Source organism: Musca domestica, unplaced genomic scaffold, assembly GCF_030504385.1.
Source record: "Musca domestica strain aabys unplaced genomic scaffold, Musca_domestica.polishedcontigs.V.1.1 1, whole genome shotgun sequence".
Classification (NCBI taxonomy): Eukaryota; Metazoa; Arthropoda; class Insecta; order Diptera; family Muscidae; genus Musca; species Musca domestica.
In genome coordinates this window covers 9,498,423-9,518,603 of record NW_026712114.1, presented here as the reverse complement: position 1 = coordinate 9,518,603, position 20,181 = coordinate 9,498,423, and the positions used below count along the sequence as shown (strand labels likewise).

Sequence of the window (20,181 nt, the reverse complement as noted above, 5' to 3'; positions counted from 1 at the left end):
TTTTAGGCAAAAATGGAGCACCCCTGCCCTTGTATGTTGATGTAGTTGGCTGTGAGAAAACTCCCTGCAATATGGTCAAAGGAACTACAGCAACTATAAATATTGCTTTTGTTGGAGGTAGATTATTTGTTAAATTACAAACAATAAATATTAATTCCATTCATTTATTTTCCATTATCCTAGATAACAGCAAAAGTTTGTATGCTCAAACTCTAATCGCAATGCACGGAGGTTCAATACTTGTGCCGTTAAATGAAAATGTGGCAAATGTATGTGACAACCTTTTCCTTGGTAAAACTTGTCCCATTGCTCAAAATGAAATGGCTGTATATGTTATGAAATTAGATATTGAAGCATATTTCCCAGAGATATCACCATCGATGCAAATATCATTGGTCAATGAAGAGAGAGAAAAAATTGCATGCTTTACCTTGGATATGAATATAGTGGCCAACAATTCTCTGTAGATTTAGATTTTATTTTTAAAAATAAAATAATAAAAAATTTAATTAAAAAAACTTCACAAATAGTTATTTACCTTCCAATATTTGTGGAATTGAAATATCCGAAATTTATATATGTAAAGTTTTCAACATTTGTATGGCTGATGCCTCAAATTTGGTATTCAGACATGGAACCCGTATTATCGACTAACTTCGTATCCAAATAAATTTAGTATCTTAACAAAACTGCGTGTTCAAAGTGGTTTACCTGTAACGGTAATACAGTTTATTACACTCGCACGTTATTATCCACACAAGGTATGGTGAACAGCATTATCTCTGAAGTGAATTGAAACATTATTGCCGGCATTATGGTAAACAATGTTATCTAAACAATTTGGGAATTCGAATAAGAGTACTAAACGTGCAGTCGTCAGGGCTGTATTTTCCAACGTAGAAGTAGTCACGTGATGGTTGTTTAATAATTGATTTCATATTAAAATGCTGGCTTGTTATTTGCCCATTCGATTTTCGAACAGGGTGCTATCAGATGTTATGTTTATGCCCTACAACACACAGTGTTGTTGCTATTATGTCTTTGTGTATTTGTTTGTAACATGGAGAAGGAAGCGTGTTAGACCCATAGTTGCTTTTGATGATCTTCATAGAATCACATGCCGAGTCGATTTATACATGTCCGTTCGTCCGTCTATCCATGAATTTCTGTAAACAAAGTACAGTTCGCATTTATTTCACTATCAATATAAAATTTTGCACAAAACATTTGATTGATAGATATAGGTTCCGATTTACCTTTTATTGCGCACAAAATATGTAATATTTGTCCCAATTGAGCCTAGAAACAAGTGTGTCGAATTTGGTGGAAATCGCTCTAGTAGTGGGATTATCTAACGCATTTTTTTGAGTTACCGACAAATATCGGCAAAATTAAAACGCAAAATGATGAATGAAAAGTCCAAATTAAAATTGACAAAACTGTTGCTATCGGTAGGACCAAACAAAATGTGAAACAAGTAAAAAAGCTGTAAGTTCGGCCAGGCCGAACTTTTAATACCCTCCACCATTCGGTACAAATTTGTTGATTTCCAAAATATAAAATCCGTTAAAAATTCTGTTAAAATCTTAAAAATACCGAATGCTTATACGACGACGTGGGCAACTTTTGTCATAAGTTATTACAATATTTAAATACGAAACTTGAAGAAAAATCTGTTTATAATGTAGCTAAAACCATCAATATGGGGGGGTACCGTTATATGGGGGCTATACGAAGACGTGAACCTGCACAGACAATTTTCTGGCATGGGCTGAAGTATCCATTACGAACTTCGCATGCGAAATTTGAAACAATCCCGGTAAATAATGTCGCAAAAATCATCAAAATACCGAATATCTGTTTTATGCTGCAGTATCTATTACAAACTTTAAATGCCAAATTTGGAACGATTCCGCTTAATAATGTCGCTAAAATCATCAAAATACCGAATATCGGGGGTACCGTTATATGGGGGCTATATGAAGACGTGGACCTAGATGGCTCATTATTTTACTTATGATGTAGTATCCATTACGAACTTCAAATACCAAATATGAAACGATTCCTGTAAACAATGTCGCTAAAATCATCAAAATACCGAATATCGGGGGTACCGTTATATGGGGGCTATATGATAACTTGGACCTACATGGCCCATTTACGAACTTAACCTGCCTACTGGCAAAATATACATTTCTGTAAAATTTTAGCCTTCTATCTCAATTTGTTGGAAAGATAGCGTGATTACAATAGACAGACGAACATGGCTAAATCGTCTTAGAATTTTACGCTGATCAAGAATATATATACTTCGTTGGGTCTGACATGAGCATTTCGAGGAGTTACAAACGGAATGACACAATTAATATAACCTCCATAGTATGGTGGAGTCGAACTTGGAGAGTTTCTAGTGTTTAATTCGCATATGCAAAATCGCAATAAGTTCGAAATAAATACTACTTTCCACAGATCGGCCCTTGTAAGCCATCATCCACACCAAATATGCCAGATGAGCCGCTTAACCAACGGCGAAACGCGTCGCATAGTGGTGAGTGTGTGATAGTGTCTATCTGGCTTTCCTTTTCACTGCAAATTTCGAATTATTAAGCTCGTCTCGAAAGAGAAACAAACACAAGCACATACGAACGAATTTGGCCTCTTAGAAAATGTATCAAATTTGGTGAAAATCGGTCAAGATATAGCTATAGGTCCCATACATATGTTTCATCACATTTTATATTTTACTTCCTCACACCCATAAAATGCTCTTCACAACAACGATATTTGGTGCTAACTATCAGATACTACAAAGAAATACCTCTGCTAAATTTTATAGAGCTCGGTTCAGATTTGGATATGCCTCCCACATATATCTTCACCCGATGTTATGTTTATTGTGCCTAAAAAGTTTATTATCCGCTCAAATAGGATGGATTTGGAGGAATAATACGCATTCAAAAACGATCTTATTTGGTATGTTTTAATTCTCATAAATACCACATAAAAGCGATCAATTGTTATATGTAGCTCTACGAGTATTATATATGGAAAGTGGTGTAGGGTATAATAAATTCGGCCCAGCCCGACTTTCGAGTTTCTTCACTGGATTTTACATATGTTTGTACAGAAGATATGTTTAAAAGAGCACATCAGAATTGCTAATTTCGAAGAACAAAAATTGTTTTGAGTGCTAATTTGTGCCCTTTTATTCATGTGCCAATTTCAAACATTGCTATGTTTTAAAAACTCTCTAAATTTCTGTAAAAATGCAAATATCGAGGTACAGTAAATTGTGCTGAGTTGTGCTCGCCAACACAATTTTTCTGCTCCAGTCAAACGCGGCATTTCGTTGATGGCAGAGGGGTTGACCAGGGATGGTTCAACCGTGGTGGTCAGCCTTAGTATTATCAGTCAATATATGTAAAATAAATATTTATTTTGATAGGAACAACCGCAATTGCGACTTGAAGAAAGCTCGAATTAAAGCCATAAAGTTAAATTTAATATTTAGAATATAACAAGAGCCAATACACAAAAAATACAAGAAAAAAACCCAATTGATTATGAAAGTAAAGATAAAAATAGAAGACACGTGAGTTGGCGTTTTGAAAGTTTACATACTCTTCCCTATCGTTCCCATTCTTCGATTTTTTTTTAAATCTTCGGACTAATGTTGCTGGTGACTCTTAAATCTTATGTATATTACTAAGAATAATACAAGGATTTTTTGGTCGAAAGTTTTAATCCTCAAAAGTGTCGGCAACTATTTGTTTTGGCCCTTATTTCAAAATCTGGCTAAAAACTCTCTTTAAACGGGATCGTCAATAAATTCTACGATATGTGGCAGCATACGTTAATTAAATCATATCTAACCGAATTCATAAATTGCGACGTGCCAGATTTGAGTTAATTGAGGTCGACTTAGATGTGACTTCCATTACTTGACTTGGCATGGGAGATTTTGTTGGGTTATAATTAAAGATAAAGCAGTTTAAAGATAATGCAGAGCTTATAACTGTACGGTACGGCAATTCCCACAGTAACGTAGTAGTACATATATATTACTGAACGCCGCTATCGCATATTCCTAGAAACTAACCCCATTACCTTCATTATGGGAAACGCTGTTATCACAATAGATATTCGAATTCATAGCTAATAAGAGTTCTAAAAATGCAAGAACATATTTGTATTCTACACTGAAGAGTAATCACATTATGGTCGTTTTCACAAAGTTGGTTGAAATAAGAGTACTGAGGATTTGGATAGATAATAAAAGTGACACTAGCGCGTTGTGAACATTTTCAGAACTTCAATATGTGAATATTGCAGAAAAGAGAAAACGTATTCAGAATATACGTTCGATTTCAAATTTCCTGAATCAACTTGCTTTTTTGAAGGAAATTTGGCTTTGAAGGTTAAAATGATGTAGAGAATTTAAATTCCAAATTTGTACTTCTAGGGTTCAAAAAGAAACCACTAAGCGAGGAAGGTTTAATCTTACCTTATGAAACCAAAAATTAGAAACGTAGGAGAGTTAAAAAACATAAAATTCAGAAAAATGCATGAAATCTTTTTTGAATTGATGTTACGGTCAATATAAATTTCATGTAAATATTTCAAACGGTCCATGCGTATAGCCCAAATTTTGGTATACTCTTCCCAACGTTTCGGCCTGTATTTCGCGAATAAATGCTCCAATGCTGTCTTCCAATGCATCAATTGAAGCTGGCTCGTCTGTATAGACATGAGTTTTGCCACAGAGCCACAAAAGATAGTTTAAAGACGTTTAATCGCATGATCTAGGCGACACATCTCTCCTCTTAATGAGACCATTGTCATGCAAGTCAAGCTATGCATTTGGATTAAAAAAAAATTGGATATCATCTCACTGTTACGTAACAAGCATCCTTGTGGAAGTATGGTCCAATAAGGACACCAGCCCATAAACTGTGAATTTGAATTTTTCTGGATGAATTGGTAGCTTCAAAATCGATAATTCTGCTTATTTACGTACCCTTCCCATCACCCGTTGATGAGCTTCGTAGCTTAGAAAAAAATTTCAAACATTTTACCTTAAAAAAATTTTAAAGTCTTTTTGTAATATGAATAAATTTGGTACTTAATTAATTAAAAAAAAAGATTGAAATGATTTTCATTATTCATTTTTTTTTTTTTTAATAATTGATGGCTTAAAAACTATCCAAATTAAATTTAATTCTGAATGAGTAGTGCTGAAATTGACATATATGTTAGAGAATAATGATATATTTGTCACAGCACCCATGCATTTGATGATTCATTCAATTACTTTTTACATTTGTTCTATTTTACATTCAGAATTTCTCCCACAATCCGTATCACCTCTCATAAATTAATCAATAGGTCATTTTTATTACCATTCGATTTGTTCTAATAATAAATGAAGCAGGGAAAGTCTCGTCGGAAAGAGGAATGTGAAAGTGTAAATGAAAAATCTACTCCTATAATTCCAAAACAAAACAGAAACAAAAACAAATGTGACAGCATTTCACATTAACAATTGTAAATCACAAAATGCCTCGTCTAATTGATTCCAGTAACGCATTAAATTATGTCAGTCGGTCGCATTAGCTGGGATTAATTTCGAGCGATAGTAAAAGTCAATTAAATGCAGCTTAGATCATGTTTAGAATTAGAAAAACAACGACAGCAACTAAAAACAAAAAGACCCCAGAATAGAACATTAAAACGTTATATATTTCAAACACATAATAACAAATAGCGATCAGTAGTTATTTCAAATTGAACACAACGATATGTTGCGGTGTAGAAAATTGGAAATTTATTTTGTCATTGCTGCAATTGTTGGTAAGTGAAAAAGAGAGTTTTTTAATTTAAAGAAAGTTATTTCAAATTGGAGTGGTTACAAAAATAGTATCGCTGTAATATTTTAAAATTATGACTTCGAAACATTGAACTAGTAATTGCTCAACGAGAACTAGAAATACTCATGAGTATAAAGTTTCAATTTTTTTTTCATCGAGTTTGGAAATGGGCAATATCGGCCCACCCTTCCTCTAAGAAGTTTTACAAAAAAAAAAAAAAAAACAAGTAAATGTAGCTGTTATATTAGGGTCTATACGACGACATGGACCTGCATAGGTAACTTTTATCATAATTACAATATTCAAATGCGAAACTTAAAAAAATCGGTAAATAATATAGCTAAAATCATCAAAATACAGAATATCGTACAGCCCCCATATAACGGTACCGATATTGGGGCTATACGAAGACGTGGACCTGAACAGCAAATTTTCTATCTTAGGCTGTACTAGCCATTACGAACATCAAATACCAAATTTGGAACAATTCCGGTGAATAATGTTGCTAAAATTATCAAAATACCTAATATCGGGAGGTACAGTTATATGGGAGCTATACGAAGACGTGGACCTACATGGCCCATTTTCAATACCAAAAGTTCTGCAGGCATAATATACACTTGAGTAAAATTTTATCAATATACCTGAATTCGTTCGAAAGCGATTTCCACAGTGATTTCCACAGACGAACATTGCTAAATCGACATAGAATTTTATGCTGATCAAGGATATGTATACATCTTATGTATACTAAGATGTATATTTCAAGGTGTTACAAATGGAATGACAAACATAATATACCCTCCTTACTATGGTGGAGGGTATAAAAACACAAATTTCATATTTAAGGATGGTAGCACCGAATATAAAAATAAATTGTATGGTGTTAGTAATTGATGATTCTCTGCAAAGCATTAACCTATTTTGTTTTTGTAACCTGTTATATGAATGGTGACGTCGATGCCAAAATTTATATGCAGTTTCTTCATGGGTATTGGTTCATGAGTAACAACTATTTTAGTGAAACTACCTGTAACTTAAAACATTATTTTGAAAATATTTCAGTTTCGGAATGACTAACTAAGTCAGCGCTTTCGAAACTTAACCAGTGGCTCAATGTTGGAGTATAGGGGAGATATAAGGCTTGTTTTTTACAAATGCGAACTATACGTATACTTAAAGGCACTAAAAATTGAATCCATTACATAGGGAATGATGATGATGATACTATTGTACTAAAGATTCAAAGAAGCACTAAATGTGTTACCATTTGGTATTTGTTCAACGATTTGATTTAATTTCTTTTGGGAAGTGGGGACCATATGAGGAGTTGTGTTTGGAAACGTATACTAAGGGTAAAAACTATAGTAAATGGCACTAAGTTTGGTATTCAGTAAACGGATAATATTTGAAATTTGGTATTACGATCACTGCTAGTGTGTAGAGTTAAAAGAACGAGAAGAACTAAATTGTTCTAAATTTGCTATTTGAGGGAGACATAGAGTTGGAAATCTGCAATTTGGTATTAGGATCACCTTTTGTATGGTTTGATGGATACATGACGGCGCATTTGGAAATACAAACTATAAAGTACAAAAAGTACTAAATGGTACCAACTTTGGCATCTTGTGAATGAATAGAATGAATGAGAGTCTTTGAAGTAGCGTAGGATTAGAAAAATAACGTTTTTTTTTTTTTTTTTTTTGAAATTCCAACAATACATTCACCAAAAGTACTAAAATTTACTAATTTTCACAGTACTAAAATTCACAACTTGAAATTTGGTGTTAGAATCAGTTCTTGGAAATGGGGTTGTTGTAAGAGGTGTGTTTAGAGCTGTGTACTAAGTGGAGGAACTATACTAAATGGTACTAAAATTGATACAATTCCGTTTAGGGTGAACGGATGAAACTGAAATTTTGAAATTTTGTATTGAGGACCCTATTGTTGGTAGGTTTGTGATAAAGAGGTGATAAAGAGGTGATACAAGCACACAAAAGGTACTAAATAGTACTAACTTTATTACAGTTTGGTATTGGGTGAACAAATTGTGCTTGCAGTTTGAATTTTCTATGAGGGTCGCTGGTCATGTGTAGCCTGGTCATAGGTGAGGTGGTATTGGAAATGTGTACTGTAATTATACGAAAAGTTCTAAGTCGCACTGAATTTTGGTCTTGATTGAAGGAATATAATTTTTGAAATAAGTTATTTAGATAAATTTGGTTTTCTGAGGTTTGAGATTTTGGTGGGTTTGCAAATGCGTCCTATATTCGTACGAAAATTACTAAATAGTACTAAATTTGGTATTGGGTGAATGGATAGGGCTGGAATCCTCAAATTCGATATGGATGTTACTGTTGGTGTCAGTAGTTTTGACAAGGATCTGGTTTCGAAAATGCCAACTATAATTTAACTAAATTTGACGGAATGGCGGAAATTACTGAGCAGAAATCCTAGAATTTGATATTATGGTCACTGGTGGTATTTGAGATGAAGATATGGACATTGTTTTAAGAATTCGTACCTTAACTGCCCGAAAAAGAACTAAATGTGACTGAATGGACGAAATTTGATATAGATGTCCATGTTGGCGTCTGTAGTTAAGAGAAAGAGGTGGCTTTCGTACTATGAACGTATGAAAAATGCAAAATGCCACAAAATGTGTCGTTGGGAAAGAGATAGAATTCTGAAATTTGGTATTGAGGTCACAGTAGGTGTATAGGGTGGAGAGAAGGACATGGGTACGAAAGGTATGTTAATCATTTGGGATTGAATATTAGGATAGAACTCAAGTTCTGAAATTTAATTGGAGGCTAATGTTGGTGCCTATAGTTGAGAAAAGGAAGGGGATTTGAAAATGCGTACTATGACCATTTCAAAAGTACGAAACTGTACTAAGATTGCCGTTGAGTGAATGAATAGACCTAAGATCCTGAAATTTGATATGGATGACACTGTTGGTTTCTAGGATATTTATATGGTGGTGGGCAGTTTTTATTATGAAAAGACGTTGGAATAGTTTCGCCAGAATCGATGTGGAACCATTGTGCAAGGGGTTCAACTAATATGCACTTCGGTAGACTTCAAAGCGAAATATTTTGAAGATTTATATGTGAAAAAAAAAAACTTGAAGATGAACAAAATGTTTCCGAACAGGTGCAGCTGAAACATTAGTACAATGCGTGAAGTTTTGTTTGGAAACTTTGTCTATGTAATAATGAAAAATTATGAATTTTGAGTACGAAAATGAACTGTTGGAACGAATCAAAAATTTTAATATGATTATGCACCTTCTTTCCCATCTTTTTACTTACCTTAACCCACTTGAATTACACCCAGAACAGGAAATCCATAGGGACACTGGGTGGCAAATGTGCTCTTCTTTCGCATTTCAACATCCGAACCAGGGCCAAATAGACCACCCCAATGGAAATGTACAACAAGAACTTCATAGTTGTCCTTGAGGATACTACCAGTTATTGCTGGCCTAGTTCCATTAAATTATATTGAACATTAAACTGCGGGATAGAAAATTGTTAAGTTCTGTAAATATTCCACAACAATTTTTGGGGAAGCTCACTTACCACATTACCCAATATTTTTGAGTTGTATGGGTCCAATTAGGGATTTATCGTAATTTTTAAATGTTAATGGCCACGTTGGCCAAGTATATGTCTGAAATGAATTAAAAAAAAAATTTCAAAGATTTCTTAGTATTGACAAATGTTGAATAACCATTAATTTGATATTTATTCTTTCAAGTGTAAACGAAAATCTGATTAAAAATCGTAGAAGATAAAAAAACAAGAGCTGTTAAGGATAATATATATATTATGGCAGAGATTCATAATAAAGATTACCACATAGTGGTAAGGGTATTGTGTCTTTGTGCTTCCTTTGGTTTGTAACATGGAGAAGAAAGCGAGACAGACCCATAGTTACTTTTAAGGATCTTCATAGAATCACCTTCTGAGTCGATTTATGCATGTCATTCAGGCCGTCTGTCCGTCCATCCATGTATTCTTGCGAAAAAAAAATGCAGGTCGCATTTATTATCCGATTGAGATGAAATTGTCCAAACAATATTTGTTTGGCCCAAGATCAAACTCTATTGAAATTCGTGAAAATCGGTTCAAATTTATATATAGCTCGCATGTATATATTAAACTGATTCCGGGTCAAATGACCTGAATTTCGACACATCCGACCGAATTCGGTCAAGAAGCAAGTACACCAAATTTGGTGAAAATCGGTTCAGATATAGCTATAGCTCCCATATATATGTTTCATCCGATTTGGTTTTTAAGTCTCTCATATTCATAATATGCATTCGATAACAATGATATTTGGTACCAGATATCTTATAGAGCTTGGAAATACCTCTGCCAAATTTTATCAAGATTGGATCCGATTTGAATATAGCTGCTATTTATATCTTCAACTGATTTCGGGTTTATTGTGCACCAAATGGACAATATCAGTCCAAATGGCCTGAATTTGGAACATCCGACGGAATTCAGTTCTAGCAAGTACATACAATTTGGAGAAAATCGGTTCAGATATAGCTATAGCTCTCATATATATGTTTCATCCGATTTGGGGTTTCAAGTTCCTCAAGTCCCTCCACAAAAACAATCTTCAGCTCTGAAATAAGTGGCTAAAATTCAGATCGATTCAGATTTGGATATAGCTCCCATATATCTTTATCCGATTTGTGTTTTTTGCAGCCCAAATGGAGTAAATTTTGGCACTTTCGACGGAATTCAGCCCAAAATCAAGTGGTTCAAATGTTGGTGAAAATCGGTTATATAGCTCCCATATATATGTTTTATCCGATTTGGTGTTAAAGACCCTTATATGCGTTATATGTACTCCACAACAATGATATTTGATACCGGACATCAGATACAGCTCGAAAATTTAATCGAGATCGGTTCAGATTTTTATATATAGCTTCGATGTACGACCAATTTTACGGTTATTGTCAACCATATATGTAAAATTAATAGACTTTTTCATATTCAACCGAATTTTACCATTTGGCGAAACTCGGCCCGTTATATCTATTGCTCTAATAAATATTTTTTAATATAATCCTTATCGAATTCACACATGATAATAATGGTGTAACTTATCATATAGTCGGCCCCGCCCGGCATTTGACCTTTTCTTACTGGTTTTCTTTTGACTTTATGACTCGACTGAGTGTTAATTTGTATTATTTCCTGAATTTTTGCCGAAGACATGGTATTCCTATAATGCATAAATTCCAAGTAATCTTAATGTGAATATTTTCAGAAGTTGTAAATGGGCGTAATTTCCCCGCCTATTTTGGTTATCTCCCGATACACAATTTCAAAACGCCTTCTTCTGTTTTTAGCTTTATTCTCATAACCTGCTGGATTTTTCCTGTAATTATTGAAAGAATTGAATTTCCTTGCAGTCATTTTAAATTAAAGAAAAAAGTAATGTCTTAACATTTCTAAAGTTTTCTAATTATTAAATTTAAAACCAATCATATTAGTATTATCTTTGCTCATAACATCAATAACAACATAAATATGTAAATATGTGTCGATTACACCAATTGGAATAACAATGTTCTTCATTTTGTTTAAAAAAAAATATTGTCAAGTCATCCGAACCCCCTGCATTGTGTGTTAATATGCAAATCTGGAGTCATCACTTTCTTCACACAATGTTTTTTTGTATTTGAAAATAGAGGCTTGACTACCTGAACAAGTCTTTCTGCAATCCAAATCATAAATTAAGATTGAAAAACAAATTTTAATATTTTCTTTTTTTCAAAAACAATGAAAAAATTATTGAGGCAGATCTACAGCTAGTTTGACGTCACTGGTTTTGATTTTTCCAAATATTATTATACAATGTGAATATTGAATATTTGATTATTGCCTCAGTGACGAGCCCTTCAATTCAATTTAATTCAAGCCGATGCGATGATGTTATTTAGATCCACATCTAATGTGTATTTTATGATAAAATTGCATTCCGGCATGCGGCCTATGACCGAGAGCACAAACCATTACAAAAAGTGAATTTCAAATTTGGAAAATGTCATAATGTTCGGCATTCATAATCCGCATATTATTCGATCATTATAGCCTATTTATTTGATTCCATTAGTGATGACCTGAAATTTCTTATAAAAATGTAAATATGGTCACATTTTCGGTTCAGTTGTTTACGTGAGAAGCTGTGTAACGGTATAAACGAGATTCGAAAAAAAACATAGTGTTGATTAGCTGGTGGTGAACATAATGGTGGACTATAAGGAACTGTTTCAAAAACTCTATCTGCTCTTACCCTTTGCGTATCCTCCGGCCAATCAAATAGGTAATACAAGTGTTAAATATTATAAGTATTAAATATAAGTGTTGTGCTGAAATAGGTAAAGAGTGTGAATCAAAGGTTTTTCAAAATAAGTTATAGCTTACAAATCGGTCGGTATAATGCTTAAGTGTTCCATGTGTCGTTTTTGACTTTTGAGTTACTGGTCTCTATGGGTTATTTAAGGCTCTTTTCGAATTATTAGTCAAATTTCCTATATCTGCTCTAAGATATAATACATATATAACTGATTGATTCATCAACCATAAGGCTGGGTTTTTGGAAATTCGAACTATAAGTGTACTGAAAGTACTAAAAAGCACTGCATTTAGTTCTATTTGGTATTATGTAAACGGATAAAGCTTAAATCTAGATATTTGAAAAAAGGATTAAGTTGTGAAAAAACCAGCTTCATACATCAACCCTATGATGCAAGTAGGTGGTTTCGGGAATGTGTACTTAGTGCATGAACTGTACTAAATGGTACCTAATTTGGTACAATGTGGGTTTGGGTGATTGGATGGAGCTGGAATTTGTAAATGTTTGTTATTGGAGCTATGCTGGTGGATAAGGTTGATATAGTGAGTAGTTTTAGAAATACGTACTAAAAACTACAAAATATACCAATTTGTACTAAATTTTGTATTTCGAGAAGGATTAGCGATGGAAATCAAAATTCGGTATTAAGATTACTATTGGTACGGCAGGGTAAATATATTAAGGCAAATTTGGAAATACTTACGAGAAAAAAACGAAAAGTTCTAAATGGTACTTAATTTCGCAGATTTTTTTTTAATTTAAAAGTTTGGTATTGGAGCAATGCTCTTGGTAGGGTTGACATGAGGTAATAAATCGTACGAAAATTACCAAAATGTACTAAATTTGATATTTAGGGCCGAAATACAGTTGGAAACCAATATTAAGTATTACTATCACTTTTTGTGCGGTAGATTTAATATATGGAGGTGGATTTCGATAAGGCAAAATCTTAAAATTTGGCATGAGAATCATGTTTGGGAAGTTGGATTGATATAATATTGATAGAATAGAATTTTGCTAAATGGATCACTGTGGATACGAAACATTCAGATAAGAAGGCGAAGTTGGAAGTACGTACATATCGTGCACGAAAAGATCTAAATAGCACCAAATTTTATATAGCGTAAAGGTAAATTGCTAAAATTTTGAATATTTGTATAGGGAGTGAGTGTGTAACGTTTTGATAAGGAGGTGAATTTGGAAATCCTTACTATTACTTGTACAAAACGACAGTGCCAAAGCTAATAAATTCCTCCTAAGACTTTAAGATTCGTTCCAATAGTTCGTGTAAGGTCTTTTTAGTACTCAAAATGTTCAATTAGTTGTGATCTACAATGCATTTCAATTAAAAATGTATGCATCGCACTAACTGTTCAGACTTTCAAGGTCTTCTATATTATTCAAGTTTTTTCCTTTTCCGAACAGAATAATAGGACAATTTTTACATTTTACACCACAAAATCTTTAATTTTTATGTATACCGAAGAGGATAAATTGACCACATCCAATTTTTCCGTCCGAAACTATATCAACGTCTCCATATGTAAAACTTAGAAACCAGCATTGACCTCGGTATCATTTCGGAATTTCAGTGCTGTCCCTTCACCCAATACAAAAATTAGTAACATTTAGTATACATATCCAAAACAATCTACAACTCTCTATCCTAGAAACTAACAGTGATCCAAAGTTAGTACCAGTCAGTACCCTTTGAACAATTATAGTACACATCCAATACAAAGTATATTATTATACCCTCAGCCACATGTCTAGAGAGGGTATATATCATTTGACACGGCCAAAACAGGCCTCATCGAAATAACAGTTTTAGACCCTAGGTCTCTTTGGACCAAATCCGTTTCAGGACATTTGGAGTCGATCTAGAGATGTTCGTTCGTCCGTCTGGCTGGCTGACGCCCACGATAACTATCGAAAGGAGTATCCGATTTGGTCCACACTTGGTACATCGGAATAGAATTACATCAAGTTCGGAGATGAGCAATATCGGTCCACTCCTTTTGGTGCCTCCTCTACAAAAGGTCAAAATTTAGAAAAAAATTCTTTACTGCACATTCTAGTACTTGCATCAGTTCTAGGTCAGGTGCGAAAATGTCGGTTCACTCCATCAAGTACCTCCCCCACAAAGGGTCAACATTTTTAATAATTATAACTCTTATAAAATGTAATGTTAGAGTCCGATTATCTTAAAATTACACACATCACAATATTATAACAATAGATAACCCAAGGTCTGGTCTGAAAATGGAATATATCGGTCCACTCATTCTGGTATCTCTCTCACAAAGGACCCAAATTTTTAATATTCATGAAGCTCATAGTATTTGCATGAGTGCTTGGTCAGTTGCGAAAATGGACAATGTTGGTCCACTCCATCGAGTACGTCCCCTACAAAGGGTCAACATTTTGAATAATTTTAACTCTTATAAAAGTTGACGTAAGAGTCCGATTGTCTTCAAATATCACACATCACAATATTTTTAGTAACCCAAGGTCTGGTGCGAAGATGGAATATATCGGTCTACTCCTTTTGGTACATTCCCCACAAAGGGTTCATATTTTGAATATCCATAAAACTCACAGCAACGAGAAATTAACATTCGATTTCATTCAGACTTGACACATCTCAATATATCCATCAACACCAGATCTGTTATAAAAATGGTAGAGATCGGACCATTTCAAAACTTTGAATTACCAAAATACTCAAAAAAAAAAAAAAAAAAAAAAATAAGCATCCGATTCTCTTCGAAGTACACACATTGCAATATTTTTATTAATCCAAGGTCTGGTGTTAAGATGGGATATATCGTTCCACTCCTTCAAATACCTCCCCCACAAAGGGTAACAATTTTGAATATCCATGAAGCTCATAAAACGCGACAAAAAACGCCCGATTCCATTCAGACTTGATACATCTCAATATGTCCATCAATACAAGATCTGTTTAAAAAATGTTCGAGATCGAACCATTTCTTCTGATGACTCCCCCACATAGGATTCAAAATTTTGAAAAACAAAACGCTCAAAAAAGCGAAATAAGCATCCAATCCTCTTCAAATTTCACACATCCAAATATTTTTGCTAACAGTAGGTCTGTTGTGAAGAGGATATGTATCTGTGTATCGCTTCTGGTACCTCACTCACAAAGATTCACAATTTCCAATATTTATATCTGCCATAACTTGCGTAAAAAGTCGGCGATTCTTTACAACTTGCCATATGTAAGGATTTCTCTTAACCAGAAATCTGATAAGAATATATAATTTATCGAAATTTATGATTTCCCATAAAATTAGATATGAATGTCCGATTTCCTTCAAATTTGCACATATCAATATTTTTATCTGCATATCGAAAAATTTGATCATGTCTTTTGTAAAGTATAGAAAGTAGTCGATATTACCTGGTTCGTTGTAATATTTATATCAGCTTTAGGTCAGATACGAATTGATCAATATTGACCAACTGCTTAAGAACCTCCCTCATAAAGAGTCAACAGTTTTAAAATTTATCCCAAGGCTGCGGGTATACCCCATCTGTTGTCGAAAACGACTGATACTATTTAACTTGTTTTTCCATAACTTTGATATGTTGTTTCCTTCTCAATGCACTCAAAATGTACTTAGATTAACTTAAGTTTTACCCATCACTGTTATATTTTCAAATATGTGCTTTCTATCATCCACACCTATATCTTAGTTTCGAATTTGCCAAAAATTAACATCTTTAACAAATTTGAATGACCAATAAAAAATTAACTATTTATTTGAAAACAAGATAACAACATTTGATTACTATTTTCTTTTGTTTAGGACAACCCAGCACCACGAATGCTGAATGGTCGTATGCCGATACCAATTGGGGAGCAAATTATTCCCAGTGTAACGGTAATCGCCAATCACCGATTCACATTCAATCACATAATGTAAGTTGTTGTTTTTTAAAATATTTTTTGTATGCCTATTTTGGAATAAATTTAATTTTTTTGTTATTTTTTCTAACACAAATTCATTCATTAAAACGTAAAAAATAGTTTGTTTACCACTTTTTTTATTTGAATAGAAAGTCATAAATTATTTAAATATTATTTTTCTCGAATGAAGGTCAAGGTGGTGATGTGGTGGGCTGCTGGATCACGTGATTAATTTTATTTGTGTTTAGTAATTAATTTGGAAATTAGTTCTGACACTCCGCTTAAAAACCAAAAAGAAAATAATAACAACCTCATCGTCAGATAGCTGAATACATTTTTTGAAGATTGACCGCAGCTTTCTTTGTTTTGCATAAAATCGTACGACTTCTATAGATTTATTGGCTGTGTCACGCCAACGTCTCGATTTTGTTTTCAATCAAATAAATATTTAAATATGCATTTATTTTGATCATTAAAATATTTGACAAACAAAATGTCGGAAGCAGGTGACTGAAATGATCGAAGACAGTTGACACGTTTTTAGGGGCTCGTCTGTGGGGGTTTTTTGAATTGAGATGTTTTTTTTTTTTTTTGATGTTTTATTCATATCGTGACACAATAAATGAAGGTAGTCGAATTTGATAAATTTGTTTTTGGTAATCTTTAAATCGAGGATATTCGAAAATTTTTATTGTGGCTTTTACCGGAATTATTTCAAATTTGGTGTTTGAAGTTCGCAAGGCTGTAGTATGCCTGTGCCAGAAAATTGTTTGTGCAGGTCCACGTTTTATAACCACCATGGTACCTCCCCATATTCGGTATTTTGATGATTTTCGCTACATTATAAACAGATTTTTTTCGAGTTTCACATTTGAATATTGTAATAGCTTATGACAAAAGTTGCCTACGCAGGTTCACGTCGTCGTATAAATTCTAAATTCGGCTATTTCGGTATTTTTAAGATTTTAACAGAATTTTTAACGGATTTTATTTTTTTGAAAATTGCCAAATTTGTACCAAATGGTGGAGGGTATTCAAAGTTCGACCTGGCCGAACTTACAGCTTTTTTACTTGTTTTTTATCTAAGGCCGAAGTAAATTTTGTCACAGCCAGAGTCATCTCAAGGACCCACCAAACTAAAGTAAAACACGAGTTAGTAGATTTCAGTTTTTCAATACATTTTTCTCGTATTAGAAATGTGAGAAACATGTATTTTTGTCAAGGAATGATTAACGACTCCTTTTAAACAGATGTTAGGGTTAAAGCCGCACATCTTGTGAATTTATGCAAAATTCTCCTACATAGCATCATTTTCGAAGGGTGACATTAAAGACAACAAGTTAAAAAGCACTAAGTTCGGCCGGGCCGAACTTTTAATACCCTCCACCATTTGCAACGAATTTGGAAATTTTTAAAAAATAAAATCCTTAAAAAATTCTGTTAAAATTTTAAAAATACCGAATATAGCCGTCATATTGGGGTCTATACGATGTGGACATACATAGGCATTGCTTGTCATAAGCCATTACCATATTCAAATTGGAAACTTGAAATAAACGGTAAATAATGTAGCTAAAATCATCAAAATACGGTATATAAGGAGGTGCCGTTAAATTGGAGCTGTGCAAAGACCTGGACCAGCATAGACAATTTTCTGTCACAGGCTGTAGCATCCATTACGAACTTCAAATACCACATTTCAAACAATTTCGGTGGGTATTGTACCAAAAATCGTCAAAATACCGAATATGGGGAGGTACTGATATATGGGGCCTATACGAAAACGTGGACCTGCACAGGCCATTTTTTGTCATAGGCTGTAGTATCCATTACCAACTTCAAATACCAAATTTGAAACAATTCCGGTGATTAATATCGCAAAAATCATCAAAATGCCGAATACCGGGAGGTACCCTTGAACCTGCACAGACAATTTTCTGTCATGGGCTGTAGTATTAATTTTAAATCTCAAGTACCAAATTTGAAAGAATTCCGTTGAATAATGTCACTAAAATCAACAAGTACCGAATATCCGGAGGTACCGTTATATGGGGGCTATACGAAGACGTAGACCTGCACAGACAATTTTCTGTCTTAGGCTGTAGCATCCATTTCGAACTTCAAATACCATATTTGAAAGAATTCCAGTAAATAATATCGCTAAAATCATCAAAATACCGAATATCAGGAGATACCGTTATATGGGGCATATACCAAAACATGGACCTACATAGCCCATTTTCAATACCAAAAGTCCTGCAGACATAATATACATTTGAGTAAAATTTTATCAGTCTACTTCAATTCGTTCGAAAGCTAGAGTGATTTCCACAGACGGACAGACGGATAGACGGACGGACATCTCTAAATTGACATAGAATTTTATATATAGAAGGTATAAAAATCGTGCACATGCATTTATTTAGATTTGAATCTAATATCGGAACTCGATTAAAGGCCCCTACTGCATTCTATATTTTAATGTTTTAGCCTCACTTTTGAAGTAAGTCGTCTACTACGCTGTGAGACGAAATGTCATTTTTTTTAATAATTACGGGATAAATTCCTTAAATTATTAAATGATCAGAAAACAAGTTAGAAAGTATCAGTCGGTTTTTGCCGTCAGATGTAAACCTTCATCTATTGTCCGTTTATTTTTTAACATATTTTGGTCAATATTGTCCAACTCCTTTCCGATTTATGACCGATATAAATATATGAGAGAGAGAGTGATAATTTTTAGAGAATGTTGAAATGTGCATGAGGTGCCAGATATAGTGGATGGAGGTATTCCACAGCATCTAATACTAATAAAAATATTGGGAACTGCCGAAGGTTATGAAAATCGAACATTTATTTTCAATTTTATGCGAATAATTGTAAATCAAAATGTTAACTTTTTGTGGGAAAGAAGGTATCAGAAGGAGTGGGCAGAAAAATACATTCGCATTAGATCTCTTTAATATTTAAAATTGTGATCGCTTGTGGGGAAGGTACCACAAGAGGTAGGCCAATATCTAACATCTTCACGCCATATCTTGTGTTAGTTGAAATATTGAGATGTGTGAAGTTTGAAAAGAATTGGGTGCTTACGCGCATTTTTAGGGCGTTTTGTTATTAAAAATTTGAACCCTTTGTGGGGGAGGTACGAGAAGAAGTGGACGGATATATCACATCTTCACAACAGATCTTGTGTTAGTAGAAATAATGGGATTTGTGAAATGTGAAGAGAACCGGATGCTTATTTCGGATTTTTTGATCGTTTTGGCTATTTAAAACCTTGACCTTTTGTGGAGGAGGTACCAAAAGGAATGGTCCGATTTCCGCCATCTTAATAACACATATTGTGTTGAAAGAAATATTAAGATGTATCAAGTCCGAATGGAATCGGATGATAATTTCGCGTTTTATAAACTTTATGGATATTCAAAATGTTGACCCTTTGTAGGGGAGGTACCAGAAGGAGTGGACTGATATATTCCATATTCACACCAGACCTCGATGTAATTTGAAGGCAATCTACTCTTACATGACATTTTATAAGAGTTATAGTTATTCAAAATTTTGACCTTTGCTGGGGAGGTATTTGATAGCACTGATGTAAATATTAGGATTTGCAAAGTTGGATTATATTTTCTCTTTCTGTGAAGTAAAATATATTTTTGAAAATTTCGACCTTTTGTGGGGGAGATACCAGAAGGAGAGGACCATCTCCGAACTCGATTTGGGTTTGGCAATAATATTACGATGTACCAACTTTGGATCAAATCGGATACTCCCTTCGAGAGTATAATAAAAGTGGTTTTATCTAAGGCTAAAGTAAGCTCTGTCCAGCTAGGGCCAACTCAAAAGCCCACAAAACTTAAGTAAAACACAAGTATGTACCAACTTCAGTTCTATAATACATTTTTCTCGTGTGATATGAAAACTTGTATTCGGGGTTATTAGAAGATAGATTTTCGACTCCAACGATCAATGGATGACTCGATG

General features: G+C 33.8%; 1 protein-coding gene across 1 annotated transcript; it reads left to right on the top strand.

Moving 5' to 3' along the window:
- LOC109612968 (uncharacterized) lies at nucleotides 1–467 on the top strand. The gene is made up of 2 exons (XM_020037510.2): nucleotides 1–117; nucleotides 184–467. The coding sequence occupies exons 1-2, from the start codon at nucleotides 72–74 to the stop codon at nucleotides 465–467; spliced, it is 330 nt and encodes a 109-aa protein (XP_019893069.2). The 5' UTR covers nucleotides 1–71.
- The last annotated feature ends 19,714 nt before the right edge of the window (nucleotides 468–20,181 follow it).